Consider the following 16,260-nt stretch of genomic DNA (forward strand, 5'->3'; position numbering starts at 1 on the left):
TTTCCTCTTTCCTCCCCCTTCCTTCCTTCTCATTTCCTATATTCTCTCTTCCTCGCTCTTTTTCTCTTGCCTTCCTTTTGGTTTTGTTGGTTGAACTTGTGGTGATTCTGACCCTTTTAGGGTTTGGTTGTGCTCTCTCCTCTAGTTTTCAGTTGCCTCAAGTCTCTTTAAATATCTATAACCTTCTCTTGTCCCTTTGTTTTGCGATTTATTTTTGTGTTGTTTGGGTTCTTTTTGTAGATATGTGGGTTTTGTGTTTTTTTGTTGTAGGTTTTTGCGTGGTTGCGGTTTTCGCCTCAACTTGGGCTTCAACAATGGTGTTCCTGTTTTTCGTGGTGGTGATGGCAGCAACTCTACTTTCTGTCATCTCGGTTAGTTTGCAATTTTTTGGGTTGTAATAATTACACCAACTCTTTGTGAGTTGGGCATTCTGTTTGTATTTGAGCCTCTACTTGTAATTTTTACTTGTGAGAGTATAAAAGTTGTAGTAGTACATTGGTAGTTTTTGGTGCCGTCCATGTTTGATTTGTTTAGGCTTTCGGCTTTCATACCGAAATTTGTTTGGCTTTATGCCCTTATTAATGGAGATATACCTTGTGGTGTATTTCTTTGTATCTAGAATAACCCTACGAGGTTACTATGCTTCCACATTTGTAGTAACCTTTTTTGGGTAGTTTATGCCCTTGTGCTTGATGGTTTTGATGCCTAAGTTATGAATACAATTATCGCTTATTCTAAATAAATAAAATAAAATAAATAAAACAAAAAATAAAAGTTTTGAAGAGCCAAAGTTCACTTATCAATTTTAAAAGAGAGAAATTAATTGCAATTTTAGTGACTGAGTTTGAGAAATATGTTGCTAATTGATGGCTCACTTATTTTAGTATCACAAAGCTAGTTGTTGAAGATGCTCTATGATATCAAACTCATTAAAATATATATTGTGGTTATTCATGTGAATCGAATATAATACATGATGCTTTGATTATAATAAATAAAAAAATGGTAATTAAGAATGGTGGTTTGTGCTTGAGTGATTGTTTAGTTGGTGATGAATATGAATCTCACAGGCAAATGCATCGACGACTACAAATCGTCCACGCACGTGTCGGTAAGAGCGGAAAGCCAACGAAGCTGTGAAGGTGTAAATATATAAAGGTTTGTTTATTTGGTCGGAGTGACTGTTATACCCTGTGGAAGGCAACAGTGATTGGTGGACGTGGGCGGTTGGCATGGCGAAAGAAGGAAAGGGAAAGCTTTGTCTCCCTAAATGCCGCAGTCTCCATCAGTCTCTTGATGACCCAATTTCCCAGAAGACATCCCAACGCTCCTCCCCAGAGTACCACATCATCACCATCTCACGGCAGGGAATAGGCCATCTTCTCAAACCCCAGTCGTATAAATCGACGGCTATAAATCCATCACAACTCACCCACACGTTACAACCAATCAAATCTCAACAACACTACACACACAAGAGTCTCTTTTAGTTGATCTTTTAGGTTAATTAGTGTCCGTTTTACCGGACGGATTAGACCAGATGTCCAGAACAGTGAATTCTTCCTTTTACACTAAAATTCGAATTTTCCGCCTCGTAAAAAATCCTTATATTAATGAACACTTTGATTTTTTTTTCTTTTTCTCGAAAAGGCTTGGTGGACTCTTTCTTTGTCTAATTGTCTTCCCAAAAGACCAACAAAACCTCCACACACACACAAACACAACAAACACGATGATAAGAAAGCAGCCGCATGCTCAAAACGAAAGCCATAAACATAAAAGCCTCTCTCTCTCTCTCTCTCTCTCTCTCTCTCGCTCAAACATCAAGTCATCACGACTTTCCTTATTTGGTTGTTCGGGGGGTGAAAGGTCGCCGTTTCGGCACTGTGGAGTTGCTCAGGAAACGTCAGTTCTCTCTCTGGCAACGTGTCACCGACAACTGTACGTCTTCTTCTGCATGATGCAGAGAGAGAGAGAGAGAGAGATGGAGAAGGAGATAAGATCATAATTAAGAGCAGTAGCAGTGAATGAAGAGAGAGAGAGACACACACACACAGAGATGGAAGAGAAGGGTACACAGCTTTTTGGTATTGGGTTTTGTGGAGGTTGTTTCTCTTTTTTATTTCTTTTCTTTCTTGGCCTGCAGAGCAAACCCTAAATCCTCATTGACGTCTTACCCATTGATTTCTCTTACACCAAAACAGCAGGAACCGTAGATTTTTGCGGCTTTTGGTAGGTTTCCTTATATGGGTTTCTGTCTGTGTTCTCAGATCTGACTCATATAATATCGATCATTCTCTTTCTTTCCGTTTACCTTTTTCTAGTTTTGCTTTCCTCCCAGTTTCCACTCCCTTCATTTCTTTGTTATTAATCAAACTTTGCGATTTGTGACTTCAATTTCTTGTGCCGTGGGTTGTGAATTTGGTTGGAACAGAGATGGAAATTGACAGAAGAGAGTGAGCACACAGAGGCACTTGGCATAAAGCGTATGCTATTGCTTTTGCGTGCTCATGTCTCTTTCTGTCAGCTTCCCAGTTCCACTGCCCGATTAATTTAATTTCTTATTTACTTCTCATCCATCTCTGGCCTGTGTTTCTTCCACTACTTGTATTTTCTCTCTCTCTCTCTCCAAATCTTAAATCTTAAAGCCTTTGTGGGGCTTCAAAGCAATGCTTAATTTGCTACTTTGAAATCGGTAAGTGATGATTATATTATATATAAAAATTGTTTGATAATATCGAAGCATCAACTAATACCTTGAAAGCGTGACTTTTGATGGTGTTTTTCACGAAGCTACACATATATTTGATATTTACTGTGCGAAATTAGCGGCAAAAACCTGGTAATCAAGCATAGAATTATAGCATGGGAATGGGAATTTTGAATGGGACCATTCACGTTATCTATCTAGCTTAATTAGTATGGTCCTCCTATTCTTCATCGTCTTTCTAATTCTCTATTTGATCTCCATTTTTAATTCCTGCGCATGCGATGTTCTTGACCCAAGAATTGCTTCTGCTTGGACTTAATTTGTTTTTTTCTTCTTCTTCACCTGAATCTAGTGCTTGTACTGTGCAACACCTACCAAGCTAGTTCGAATGGATATATACATATACATATACATATGTATATATGTTTTCTTTATGGGGTTTTATACAACCCTATTTAGCTGCTCGAATAGGGTTGCTTTTGCTTGTTTTTACTATTTGATTGCAAATGGTTTTTTCCAATCACTAGTCTTTCATCTGGATTTTTATCGAACCCGGTACTTAATTTCACACCCACTGCACATTTTGGGTGTATATATTTTCTCGAAATATTGTGATTTAATGTGATGATTTAAGGGAAAAGAATCTGCTTTTGTTATCTGTCACTTGTTTGTCAAGTTGATTTTGCAGGAAGGCTTAAGGATTCATTTTCGAACCGTCAACATTATCAAGTGTAAGTTTTCTTCTCTCAGAAGATAACTTGTCAAACAGGTTTGAATTTGTTTTTACAGTGAGCAAAGCTGATCTGGTAGCCCATTTGTTGCACCATTTTATGTATACGATCTATTGCATATACTTTTTAGTTATTTGGATTTTATTGATGTTTGTGTCTCTTAGACGCTGGTAACTATTTCTAACCCAAAGTCTCAAATCTGTGACTTGCTGCAATCATGAAATAATTTCAATCTATGCGTTCTTATCTTGCAGTGAAGTTTTTTTCGTATGTAGATAGATGATTAATTTCGAGATGAAAGAGGCTTTTGGAAAACCAATAATGACTGAGAAAGACTGGTGAGTTGTTTTGGGCATGGATCTTAATTACTTAATTAATTTCAGAATTATGTCATGTAATAATATTCCTTATTACATCTGGTTGGGCACTGGTTGTGCTTGTGGGTCTAAATTAAAGTTGCAATGGAGTGTAATCGTGAAATTGCTATATAAATGAACCCATTTTTAGTGGCTTGCCATTGGAAGGCCTAAATTCTTTCTTGTACTCGGTATCTCCATAATAATAATAATAATAATAATATAATTTGTATGATGGTGGTAGAATTTTTTTTTTTAAAGAAACCATGTTGCATATCTTTCATGTTAGCAATTTTCTTTGCCATTATAATTTTCATGTATCTAGACATTATGTGATGTGAGGTCATTGTTCTTTTCTCTGACGTTCTTCTAAGCTGTGATGCATTGCATCTGGTTTTAAAATTCTCTTTTATAGACAACAGACTTCAGTCTGGGCCATAGGAACAAAATATTTTTATTAGTAGTTGGGTGTGCAAGCTTGAAGAGGACTATTTTGTGTATAATTTTTGAAAGGAAGTTATAGAGTCACGTTTATACCAAACACAAGCACTCATTCACACTTTTTCAGTGCTATGAAGGCATGATTCAGTGAACTTTTTCTAGCAAATGGATACCAGATTTAACTAACTTGCCGTGCGCATGTGAGGCATATGATGGAGTTCGACCCCCTTAGTTTCTAGGCTTCTAACTATTAAGGCCACGATCAGCTCCCCCTTTAATTTTCCCTTGGAGGACATGTTTTGTGAATATGTCGTTAAAGTTAACTTGTAGCTAAGCTAGTAAAATTCAAAATTTAGTAAGGGGGGAGAGCAGATAATCTTTTATCTTTTCCTCATGTGATTGAGATGCTTCCGAAGTACCAAAAAAAAAAAAGAGATTTTGGCTTCACTTCCTATTGGGTTTGTTGTGTTCCTTGTGTACTATTTGGCTCACCATCCCAATAACATGGTACTGGCATCAAGGTCCAATTTTGGGGGTTGAACCTTTGGTGGTACTATGCTCCTATTTACAACCACGATGTACTTTGTCTGCGATGACCACTGGACCATTTTGCTGCGTTTATGTGCCACCATTACACACATGATATGTACTTACTGAAGGCAGCAGCTCAAACCTTGGGGATTGATCTGAAGCAACCACACCGCGTAAACAAACAAGAAAGCCCCACCGACCTAGAAAAAGATTATAAGGACTACATGTCTCCATTTCTGATGATCTTTTGTTCTATTTGCTTGGTTGTTGCGTGCATGAGATATTGATTTGATGATTATCTATATCTTTTTAAAATCTCTTATTGTTAAAAAAAAAAAAACCAAAAGGTAGTTTGTGACTAGTGTTTTATAATATTATAGGGTTCTGAAACAATTCAATGAATCCGAATTGGTTGATTCGGAATCACTATTCTATGTGTGATATTTTGATTGATTGTTCCTGTGGTGAATTCATTGGTCTTTATCATATGCATTTTTAACAAAGTAAATTATTTTTATGACTTCTCTTACAGTACTTATCGTGCTAGAGTTACTAAACAAGTAATTTGAGGAGCTAGAAATGATTGCAAGAAATATTATAGCAAGCTCTAGATGGGAATTAATAAGGTAGAATCTACTGGGAAGAAATTAAAGAGGAAAGCAATCTAGCTTTCTTAAAATTTCAAACTCAAAATTAAACATAAGATCTAGCGAAGTCATCTTACTATTTGTTCTTGCTAAATTCTTGTTTTATTTCCCTATTCATGAGCTAATGATTGCCTAAAGAGGTTGGTCAATTCTCTTTGGTATAATATATGGATACAATGTAGGTAATGCTTAGAATGTCGTTTACTAACAATCGTTAAGATTTGAACCTCGCTAGCTAGTTTTTCTACTTCCACAACCAAAAGCTTTTAGGCAAACAACGTGAAGATCAGATAAATCAGTTGTAAGAGTATATATGTTTTGTCGAAGTTTGTTTGGTTTTTAGGTTAAGAATATATATATATATGTGGGAAAATAGGATGGAATACACATATAGCAATGGAAGGGAACTTTTGGAATCACTTAATTATGAGGTTTTGGCATTAGGAATAAATTGTTATACTCCTATTTCTTGTTTGTTAGTCAAGAACCTATACTTAAGTTTATTTTGTCTTTAATTTCTGTAGATTGGTGTTTTATTTTTCAGAGAATTATATTCAAGATCCTCTATTGGAAACTTCCTGCATTATACAATCCTGGGTAAGGCTTTTGTGTTAAGGAAGTGGAATTTTGAGCTGTGAGAGTAAATTAGAAATGAAATATATAAAAAATAATACATATACAGAGATATTTGTTTCTGCTGTCCTCATGTATATAATTCCCGGTCACTTATATCATTGTGATGCTTTTCCAAAGTGAAAGAAAAATGGGGAAAACCAAATTCCTTCATGTCCCCATGTTAAGATGTTTTCATATTAATTTGGTTTTGCTAATTGTTACAATTGATGGAAGGGTTTTAATCAGGAGCTGTTTAATTATATGATGATTTTGAACCATAATCGGAAATGTTGTGAAAATGTTGCAGGATATTATCGCCGTGCTGTCGATGATTGATCATCAATAATAATCACCTTGTGCTGTTGGGACGTCGTTAACCTTGGAGCTAGCTCTAGTCTCTAGCAGCGGATGAAGTCAAAACAATATCTTTATAAACAGTTCGTCTATAAATCATTAGCTGTAATGTAAAAGCACAGTTTGTTTTTATATCTATTTTGATTTTTATTTGTGAAGAAATTCGCTTTTGGAGGTGGTTTTTCTTTCTGTTTTAGAAGCAAGGAAACAGTAATGTGCAGAAAGTTGGCCTTCATTGAATATGTAGTGATTTCTTCTTCTCTTTTTGTTGCCACTACCTATTGAATATATATATATAAGAAGCGCCCTTAAAAAATGTTGTTCTGTTGGGTTTTTTTTCTTGTCTGAAAGTCAAGTAATTTCTTTGATTATTAAGGTTGTTTGTCTCCGACCACCTGGGTCCAAAGTAATATGAGCATGCATGCAGACTGTGCTGATCAATCTACTGATCGAGTTTATTTATGTAACTACTGCACAAAGTACAAAAATGACTGTGGATGGGTGTACCATGAGAGCATTAGGTGTACGCAAGCAGTGAGAGAATCTTGGTGGGGCTTGTTATAGGCAAGTAGAGATTGGTACCGGAATAAAAATTATTCCATTATTTTGAGTGTCACCGTCACATCGGCGAGTAGAGATTTGTATGTGTGACCAACCTACTGAGATTCTCAGTACTGGAACTCTATAGCCGGTAAGGGGCCTATAGTGATTTACTTTTGTACCCGATAAGGGGCTATAATTATTTACTTTGGTACCCGAAGTCCTAGGTTTGATTATCAAACCTATAGTGATTTACTTTTGTACCCGATAAGGGGCTATAATTATTTACTTTTGTACCCGAAATCCTAGGTTTGATTTTCCATCCTTTGATATGGCAGATCCACCTGAGAATTTGAATGTATATTTAGCCAAAAGTGTGCAGAACAGACGTAATATAATGTAGTCAGGATGGCCGAGTGGTCTAAGGCGCCAGACTCAAGTTCTGGTCCTCTAACGAGGGCGTGGGTTCAAATCCCACTTCTGACAATTTCTTTTCTCTATATTTTTTTTTCTTATGACCCCAAAAGACTCTTTGGATATGAGTTCCCGAGCCCAAAATGAAACTTGAAAATCAGGTGGGTTTTTTTTTTAAAATGTATTATTTCAAATCAAAAATAAACCAGTATCCGTTGTTGCCAACAAAAAGAAATCACCGCCACATCCAAACAAAAACAAAATTGAAAATTTCAGAATTGCTTGTTAAATTAGAGGTTGGGAGTAATTGGGAAATTATGAGTTGCTAGTAAATATTCTGACCTTTTTTTCATATAAAATATTTGATTCTCATTCCTTACTTAGAACCGTATGGGCAGCCATGGAAACTCTACCTGGCTATTTTTTTGGTTCTTTGGTTTTTTTTTTTGGGCCAAGGATTAACAGATCACTTCAAGGGTATGCATACAAGTGTAAAAGATCAATTCCGTATTACAAGAGCGCGGAAAGCGAGTTCTTCGTCATCATTTACTTGAGCATTGTCGTGTAAGAGATTGAACATGAAAATACACTTGATGCAATATCGATCCAAAAAAGATTGTTCACCATTAAGTTAAGCAGTAACTGTTACAATCTCTCTATGTCTCATGACTCACACGGTGCCTGACTGACCAGCACCGAGCAGCATTAGACGAGCAGGTTGCGAGACTTGGCGTGATGCAGGGTTTTATGCGAAAGACAGTGGGTTAGATCAAGCCTGGAGTGAGTGTAATTTATACAGTTTTTGAGAGAACCCCGGCAGCAAATAGAAGGTTTCTTCGAGAAAACTGCACCCAGAACAAAATCCCAACATAAAGTGAATAATTCTCTTTATATTTATTAAAAATGATAAGTTATTATTATTGACAATTTGTGCATTTACCCGTAACGAGTAGACAGGGGTACACTTGGTTGGTAAAGTCTTCAATGATCTCAGTCTGCTGGTATTTCCACTTTTGCTGATAAAAAACATCATGTTAGTGAAATCTCTTTGTTCAAGGAAACTCCTAAAAAAGAAACTACCTTTCCCGCTTAAAAGAGCACTCACTTTTCTTCAGTTTTTGGCAACTTTGTACTTGCAGTTACGTCCCATAGTTTTACAGTGCAATCAGCAGACCCCGAAGCAAGAAGCGAACCTTCACCACTGAATATCAAGGATAATAGTTTAGACAGATTTCTAGACAATGAAAATTATGCTAAGAGAACAAAAAGATGATCCACCTAAAAGCAAGTGTCCACACGCATGAGGTGTGACCTGTCAGAGGTGTAACACAGCGGCCGCTTGAAAGGTCCCACATCATGATTGCGCCATCTTCATCACCAGAAGCCATGTACCGACCATCAGGTGACATTGCCAGAGACAAAACCATACTCCTGTGACCGATGAATATTCGGACACACTCTCCAGTCTGTACGTCCCACAATCGAACTGTTTTGTCACTAGAACCAGTGGCAATGTAGTTGCAGTTGGCATGCCATTGTACACACTAGAATAACAATTATCAACTCATTAGTATTGGTTGGAAGGATTACAGCACAAGTTCTGAAGGAAGCTATAAGTTTGAATAGATTACAGCAATAATCTCATTTTCATACACATTGCTATCTAGTGGGGGGGGGGGGAGAGAGAGTTACTGACATCAACATCAGATAAGTGCCCTGCCATTATTCTCAAAGGCTGTATTTTGTCCATAGACCAAATCCTTGCTGTTCGATCATGTGAAGCACTTGCAAAATAGTGGCCTACAGGACTAAACTGCACAAGAAGACAAGACATACCATTGGAGGAGAATCATAAGATTAAAAGAGGTACATTGAAGTGGAGATTTAGGCAAGAAAATGCATCCCATGTGACAGGAAATGAAGATCTAAAATTCGTTGCTAGAAAATGAGAATGGAATGTGGATATGTCAAGTTCACTCCAGAAAATATACCTGAACATCCCACACAGGGTAATTATGACCCTTGTAGCAAACAAGATTTGCATTTAGTTTTGTGCTCCACAACCGAACTGCAGCATAGCAATGTGTTTCTTACTGTCATTAATTAGTTTATCGGAACACAGAGAGAGAGAGAGAGAGAGAGAGCAGTTTAGGACAACCTACCAGTTGAGTCTGCTGAAGAGGAAAGTATAAAATCTCCAAGAGGATTGAAAGTAGCTGAATAAACTGGCCCTGAATGACCCTGAAACAAAGTATATGGTCTTTTTCCACCATTTGACCCAAGAACTTGTTCACTTGAAGTGGTTCCATTCTCACCCTGCAAAGCTGCAGCACAAGCATTGTTTAATATAATTGCATATTTGCATATGTCAAGAACATGAAAGAAAATCTTCACATAAAAACTGAACTTTATTGAGACTTACAATCAACACCTTGTTGCCCAATCTTTGCCATATCCCATACCTGTTGAAGAATGCTTCTCGTTAGCACATGCTTGAAAAACAATATGCACAACAGGGAAGTAAAAAGATAAGATGAAACCTTCAGTGATGAGTCTGAAAATCCACCAGCAACCAAGGATCCATCATGGGATATAGATGCACAGTTTAAACTAGAAAATTGTGGAACAAAAAGATAAGTAATGGACTGGAAAATGGAACTCATTGTTGATCGGAGAAGTCAAGGGCATTACCCATTGTGTGTGTTAATAAATGTATAAAAGCTGACGGATGGGAGAGCAGCACTACTCAATTGTACACGGTTTCTCAAGTCTTCAAGAATAGACTGTTCAACCTCTGTCGGACTGAAGCAATCAGCAAAATATTAGTTGGTAACCTGTATAGGATCTTAAGCATGAACCAATAGTTTCCTATACCTAGAACATGAACCCAAAATCAAATCATGCGAAAGGCTTCACTTAAGAAAAGATTATCTAAAAAGTATTAAGAATCTAATAATCCATAGCTGGCTTCTACTCTAAGGTATAATTCAGATAACCCCGTGCAATGAGAGTTATATTCGTCAGATAATATAATCAATCAAAACTTCACATGCCGGTGTAGTTGAAAACATCAACTTCCTTTCGTTCAACCTAAAATTTGATATATGTAGTAGCTTTGCATGGAACTGAAAGTACTTAAATAAAGTCAAGCTATCTATTTCGATTGATCTCAACTTGTACCGACTTCTATTTTAATTAGACCCATTTAAACTATTTGGCACCTTAGTATCGTGGAACTCAATGTACAATGTAGTTTCTACTGATAGCTACATCCAAATTCAAAAGAAAGGGAGGGAAAGGGATCCCAGAAACTACATTACTGGCAAAGTAAGCTCTGCTTTGACTCTTGGTGCTGTAGCGACAGGGGTTGCCTCAGGGCGTGCATTTTTGCCCGTTGCACCAGCAGCCTTGTCCTTTTTTAACTTTTTGATTGAAGAACCTTGTTTAGCTCCTTCAATTGATTTTTTCTGAACAAAAAACAGACAAGAGAAGTCAATGACAGTTCTCCATACCTTGGAAGTTATATATATTTTTATAAAACTTAAATTTGAAAAAAGAAAGAAAGAAAAGGAAACCACTTATATATCAGTCAACACTCAACAGTTACAAATTACAAGCATATTACTTCAAAATTTTATATTTTGAAGCTATGAAACTGTTAGAGGATGCACCTTATTCTCATCCCAGTCCCCTTCTTTGGTTTCCCCTTCTGCTTTTTCAGACTCTAAAAGCAAGCCCCCTGCCTTTTCCAAACGTTCTTCAAAAGAATCTTCGAGCAACTACAACAAATATATGATTGACACAAAAATTCAGGCAACTAAACATGATTCTGCATGTGTTCAAGAAACTACCTGTTATTTTTAATAAATAAAATTTAATGTTAAAATATAAACCAGCAGTTTTGGGTAACATTTTAGTCCAAAAACACAAGCAAAGGAAGTTTAGCTTTTGAAAGCAATCAGTTACTTCCAATATGCAACTAAATAAGTCCATAATTTAATTGTTTAAGCAATCTTTGTGCAGCTTTTGGATTATTCATATTCAGCAGAGGAATTCAAATAAGCACAATAAGCAATTTGACATACACAATATATAGTAACTCATCAGCACTACTGACTCACCCCCCAATGTATTTCCTTCTGGTTTATCTGATTAGCTGAATCCTGGCTGCTTCCAGTAAGTGTTACAGACTCAGCATCATCAGAAATTGAGCTGGGTTGTCCAGGAGAAACTGAAAAACCAATAAAATATACATATACAGATACGTTCTTATGTAAACATATCACCCTTGCAACCAGAAGTCAAACTGATTTACCTTGGAAGTTGATATGCTCATTGATAATCCCGAGCATTGTGGTGGATTGTGACTTGTGTAGAAACTGCAGCAGAAGCTCATAGGAGTACTGGAAAGATAATTTACCAAAGAATAAAGTTTTTCAGCTATATATAGTATTATATACACACCAGCCTACCAAAAAACAAAAAACAAAAGAATAACCAGAATATTACCTGGCAAATCTTTATGTTCACTTTGCTCTGCCTGAGAGAATGAGCAAATTCCATCTCCTGAATAACAACATAGTGATGAGAACTTTGTACTGATGAACTCATAAATCAGAAATGCAAAAGTTAGTGTTCTGGAAGTAAACACCTGCAAATGAGAAGGAGATAGAACTCCCTCCAACTTCTGTAGATCTCGTAGGTGCATCATTTCATGGTCTTCACGGAAGCTATTGAAAAATGTCCGAGCTGGTAATATAAAAAATAATGAAGTATAAAATTCAAGACACTAAGTAAGACATCAACCATAATCACGTAAAAACATAAGCGATAGTTGCCGTTTTACTATAAGAAACTTGGCACAAAGAAAGGCAAGAATTAAGAGACATACCTTCTTGAACATGACCTTTTGCAACCAGATCCATGAAACAATGAATAAATACCGGATAAAGAACACGAAGTAACTCATGCTGCATACACAAATAAGATAATTTAAGAACACCAAAAACATAAAATATTAAAGAACACAAGTGAACTCAAAAAAACAAGTTACCCTGTACAAATCTAGTGAACTATAAGTCCAAGACCTCAATTTGGCATATCCATCTTGATACTTTGCAGGACCATCCTCAAATCTGTAAAACAGAGAATATCAACTACAGAATTAAAAGCAACCTCTAATGAAGGAGACTAGGCTGAACAAACATAAACATAAGCAATGACAATGAGGCTTCAAAACTAATGGAATAACAATTCAACTTCCAAACTCTACTTTTCTTTTCTTTTTGTACAGTTTCCATTCAAATTCTAAAACTTTAGCTCCTAAATTCAAATTCCATATATCAGAAGCGTACATAAATACTGCAGCTAAACCCCGCAAGTGTTACAAATAACCTTAGGACCCAAAAAAAAAAAAAATCAAGAGAGAGAGTACTCGGAGAAGGAGAGGATGTGCTTTGCGACGTCGGGTTCAAATTGGGAATTGAAAGAGATTGGAGACGAAGAGTTGTTGGTGTTTTTGTTAAGTTCTTCCTGGAAAGCGTTCTCCGTTTGCTTGAACCCTTTCTTCTTCAGGTATGCGGCCACAAATTTCCGTACGCTCTCCTCGTCCATTGCCTCACCTCTCCCTCTCTCTCTCTCTAGACTACTTGCAGTCGAGCAAAATCTCTGTTCGAAAATGAAACGGAAACCCCTCGTACAGTAGTGACTCAGTCCCTGTCGTGCCCTTCAGTTCCCGGTCTTTGTAATGGTTAGCACCTCAAAGCCCACACACTTTGGGCCCAACAGTTTCTGGACAGTATGGAGTGATTTACTATTATTTGGGCCTAACAAATTCATAATTGATTTAATATTTAATTGGGATGGACCTTATGTTTGAGAGTGAGGATCATGGCCCAAATTTCAAATTACTAGTGAGGGTGTTATGGCCCTTAGGTGAGCTCCTATTTATTAACCGCTGGATCATCCTAACCAATTTGATCCAATAATTAAGAGATAGGGCATCACCCTTACGATAGAATTCTTGCGTAATTGTGTGGCCGGTTGTTTTGCCAATGGGGTATAGCCCAATGGAAAAAGGGCATTGACTTGCAGACCTGTTGTCTCATGTTCCAACCCCCATGACACCTTGTTAGTATGTGCGTGTGTGTAAGAAACCACTTCTTCTTGTAATTTAGATTATTATTTGTAATTTTTTTTTTAAATGTGGATGCAAATGGGCTGACCATTAACACAAATTTGGTGTATATATGTGGATAATTTCTTGTGTGCGTGCGAGGACCGAATCAATAATTGGACATTATATAGTTGAATTTTCTCAACTACATCATAATGTATATATCGCTGTACATTAATCTAAAGAAAAAAAAAATGTTTTCTTTATATATTTGTTCACAAGAACCAATTGTTGAGCACGCGCGCTAATCTGTTTTGAAAAATTATTAGATGATATTTCGGAAGCTGCAATGGGCATGCAATGGTTTTATTTCTTGTCAATCTTCTAATTTTGAAAAAATATACGCCAAAATATTAAATACAAAGCTTCAAAATACACCAAACAACTTCCATTTTGTTCCTAGCATTTGTTCTTTGGTTTCCGTTACAGATTAATCGAGTACAAAAGCAAAAAGAATAACAATTGATAATGGGCATAGCCATAAATATGTAAGTTAACATCAAAGTTGCATAATTTTCAAAGGATGCAGAGTCACCGGGACGAAATTTAGGCTCTTTGATGGGGCCGGTTTGTGTTGTTGGTCCATCCACTAATCCGTGATATTATTTTTTTATTTTTTTATTTATAATCGTACGTGACATAATTAATTACTTTAAGTATAATAATAGATATACTTATTTTATTAAGAAATTTTAATATAAGCATATGAGTACAAAAAATGAGTGATTAGGCAGACTTGCATAATGGGCAATGATAACCCTTTCTTTAGTTAGTGTACGAAAAATTAGTTACGTTTTTGCTAAGAAAGAGGTGTTTGGTTCAATATTCTTTCAAAAGGACATGTGATTAGGCATGGAGCCTGTCTGGTTTATGGGACCCCAAAGTCATTATATGTTTTCCGATGTACAGTTTTTTTTCTCCAACCGTCGGATAAAGATCGTGCGGTCTTCATCAAATACTATAAATTTGATGAAGCAGCTGAGCTAGACAAACATGGAGACATGACCCATGACCAACCTAATGCTTGCTTGGTCCCAGAACGATGAACTGATGGTTAAGTCAAGTGTTACGTTGTAAAGCTACTAGAAAATATTGTCTTTCCATTCAAGCTTGTCTAATTCATTTTCCTTTGAAAATAAAAATAAAAATTAAGCATAAACAAAGAAATGTTTCAACTACTATATATTGACAAGTTTTTTCTTCAAGAGTTGTTCTTTTCGGTTCTTGTCAGCTCTCTCACATCCCGTAAAATGAGATTCCGTTCACAAAATATGCATGTCCTAATTTATATTCAATCGTGTTTTCTCTTGCACCATTACTAACACAATATCCTAACTTATACGCACATCGATTGTTTGTCTATAGACTATAGTTTCTCAAAATGGAGGAGGGAACAAGGGTGGAACCACACTAAGGGCTACAGTGGATTGTAGCCCAGTGTGGTTTTTAAGAAAAATATATATAATCTATATATTTAATTTATTTTCAATATTAGCATAGTCAGTGGCGTTGTACAGATTACCTTATTTCCATTTTCAACATTTAAGATATTACTCCATTTACTTAAGTTTACAATGTAAATAAGGAAGTACCCCTCATTTGGATTCAAATAAAAATACTAGAAAATCAAATTCCCACCAAATCAAAATATGAAAAATCGGTTTTAGTGCAAAATACAATTTAGGCTAAAAATGATGGCTCATTAAGTTAATATATACTTCATAGTAAAATCCCATAAAATCAAGTTTTCTTATTTGATGTGTGAGGAATAAAAGCCACCAAAAATTATCTTGAGAAAATAATTATTCTAAAAACCCATTTTTCATACTTAGTCAATATTTTTACATAAAACAATTTTTCATGTATGATATGAATGCATGAAGAAACCTAAGGTCAATCTAGGTAAAAAGCCTTAGATGTTCAATCCACTATGGTGTTAAACCCTATTTGGTTTATGTTAAAACTTATTGAAAATTAGTCTATGGAGCTATGAACTAGCATGGTTTATATGATTTAATGTTTACTTTTATTTATAGAAAGACTATAGAAATTGTAAGTACCAAAAAAATAATCATTAAATTTTAAGCTAATAACTTTAGCTAGCCCACTCGTTGAAAAATTTCTAGTTCCGCCATTGGGAGGGAATTGTTGAAAAATAAAAAGTTAAATAAAATTACTATAAATAAAGTAATATATAAAAACACACCTAACATAAGGGAGCGTCATTAGTGCATGTTGCTGGCTTTTGCTTAGGCATGAAATCCTGCGTTCTGTCTGTTCACCACTTGTGGGAAGAAGACTTTTCCCCAAACAAACTCTTTCTAAAACCGAATTTAACTTAAAATTTGTTATGTAAAAGTCAACTGTTCTGCTTCTGAACCTTATCATAATACTTTGACTATGTCGACCAACATTGATCGGTAATTAGAAAATACTAATTGATTTTTTAACTATGTCGACCTCTTTTAATTTTATAATTAGAAAAATCTTTGCAGAGACAAAGGCTGAAGTAATACCCAATAATTGAGAAATTAATTTGAGGTAGTCAAAAGCCAAAAGACTTCCATTTATTAGCTGGCATTATTTTTCTTAATGAATGGTATATTCTATTTATATGTGATTAGATTTTACCAAAATCAACATATGATTAGTGTTGTATCCAAATTAAGTCTCCTAAAGCTCTAGACCCTAAACTTTGGCATAATTATTCATTAAAAAGTATGAATACTTGATAAATTGTTGATTA

At 35.8% G+C, this 16,260-nt stretch overlaps 1 protein-coding gene, 1 long non-coding RNA gene and 1 other non-coding gene across 3 annotated transcripts; 2 read left to right on the forward strand and 1 right to left on the reverse strand.

Annotated features, from left to right (window-relative positions):
• The first annotated feature begins 1,644 nt into the window (after positions 1-1,644).
• LOC110762556 (uncharacterized) lies at positions 1,645-6,725 on the forward strand. Its single transcript, XR_002527567.2, has 4 exons — positions 1,645-3,441; positions 3,696-3,779; positions 5,961-6,013; positions 6,339-6,725. It is a non-coding gene; the product is annotated as an uncharacterized LOC110762556 (long non-coding RNA).
• A 602-nt stretch (positions 6,726-7,327) lies between these two features.
• On the forward strand, positions 7,328-7,411 carry TRNAL-CAA (transfer RNA leucine (anticodon CAA)). The gene has a single exon. It is a non-coding gene; the product is annotated as a tRNA-Leu (tRNA).
• Positions 7,412-7,831: 420 nt separating this feature from the next.
• TAF5 (TBP-associated factor 5) lies at positions 7,832-13,050 on the reverse strand. Its single transcript, XM_021965331.2, has 19 exons — positions 12,774-13,050; positions 12,393-12,474; positions 12,231-12,309; positions 11,991-12,088; positions 11,849-11,905; positions 11,655-11,742; positions 11,461-11,570; positions 11,011-11,118; positions 10,655-10,806; positions 10,031-10,141; positions 9,880-9,949; positions 9,762-9,801; positions 9,502-9,663; positions 9,331-9,407; positions 9,036-9,152; positions 8,618-8,883; positions 8,445-8,540; positions 8,280-8,355; positions 7,832-8,184 (listed from the first exon to the last, which is right to left on the reverse strand). The coding sequence occupies exons 1-19, from the start codon at positions 12,950-12,952 to the stop codon at positions 8,131-8,133; spliced, it is 2,022 nt and encodes a 673-aa protein (XP_021821023.1). The 5' UTR covers positions 12,953-13,050; the 3' UTR covers positions 7,832-8,130.
• Positions 13,051-16,260: the final 3,210 nt, after the last annotated feature.

Source organism: Prunus avium, chromosome 1, assembly GCF_965620075.1.
Source record: "Prunus avium chromosome 1, drPruAviu1.hap1.1, whole genome shotgun sequence".
Taxonomy (NCBI): domain Eukaryota; kingdom Viridiplantae; phylum Streptophyta; class Magnoliopsida; order Rosales; family Rosaceae; genus Prunus; species Prunus avium.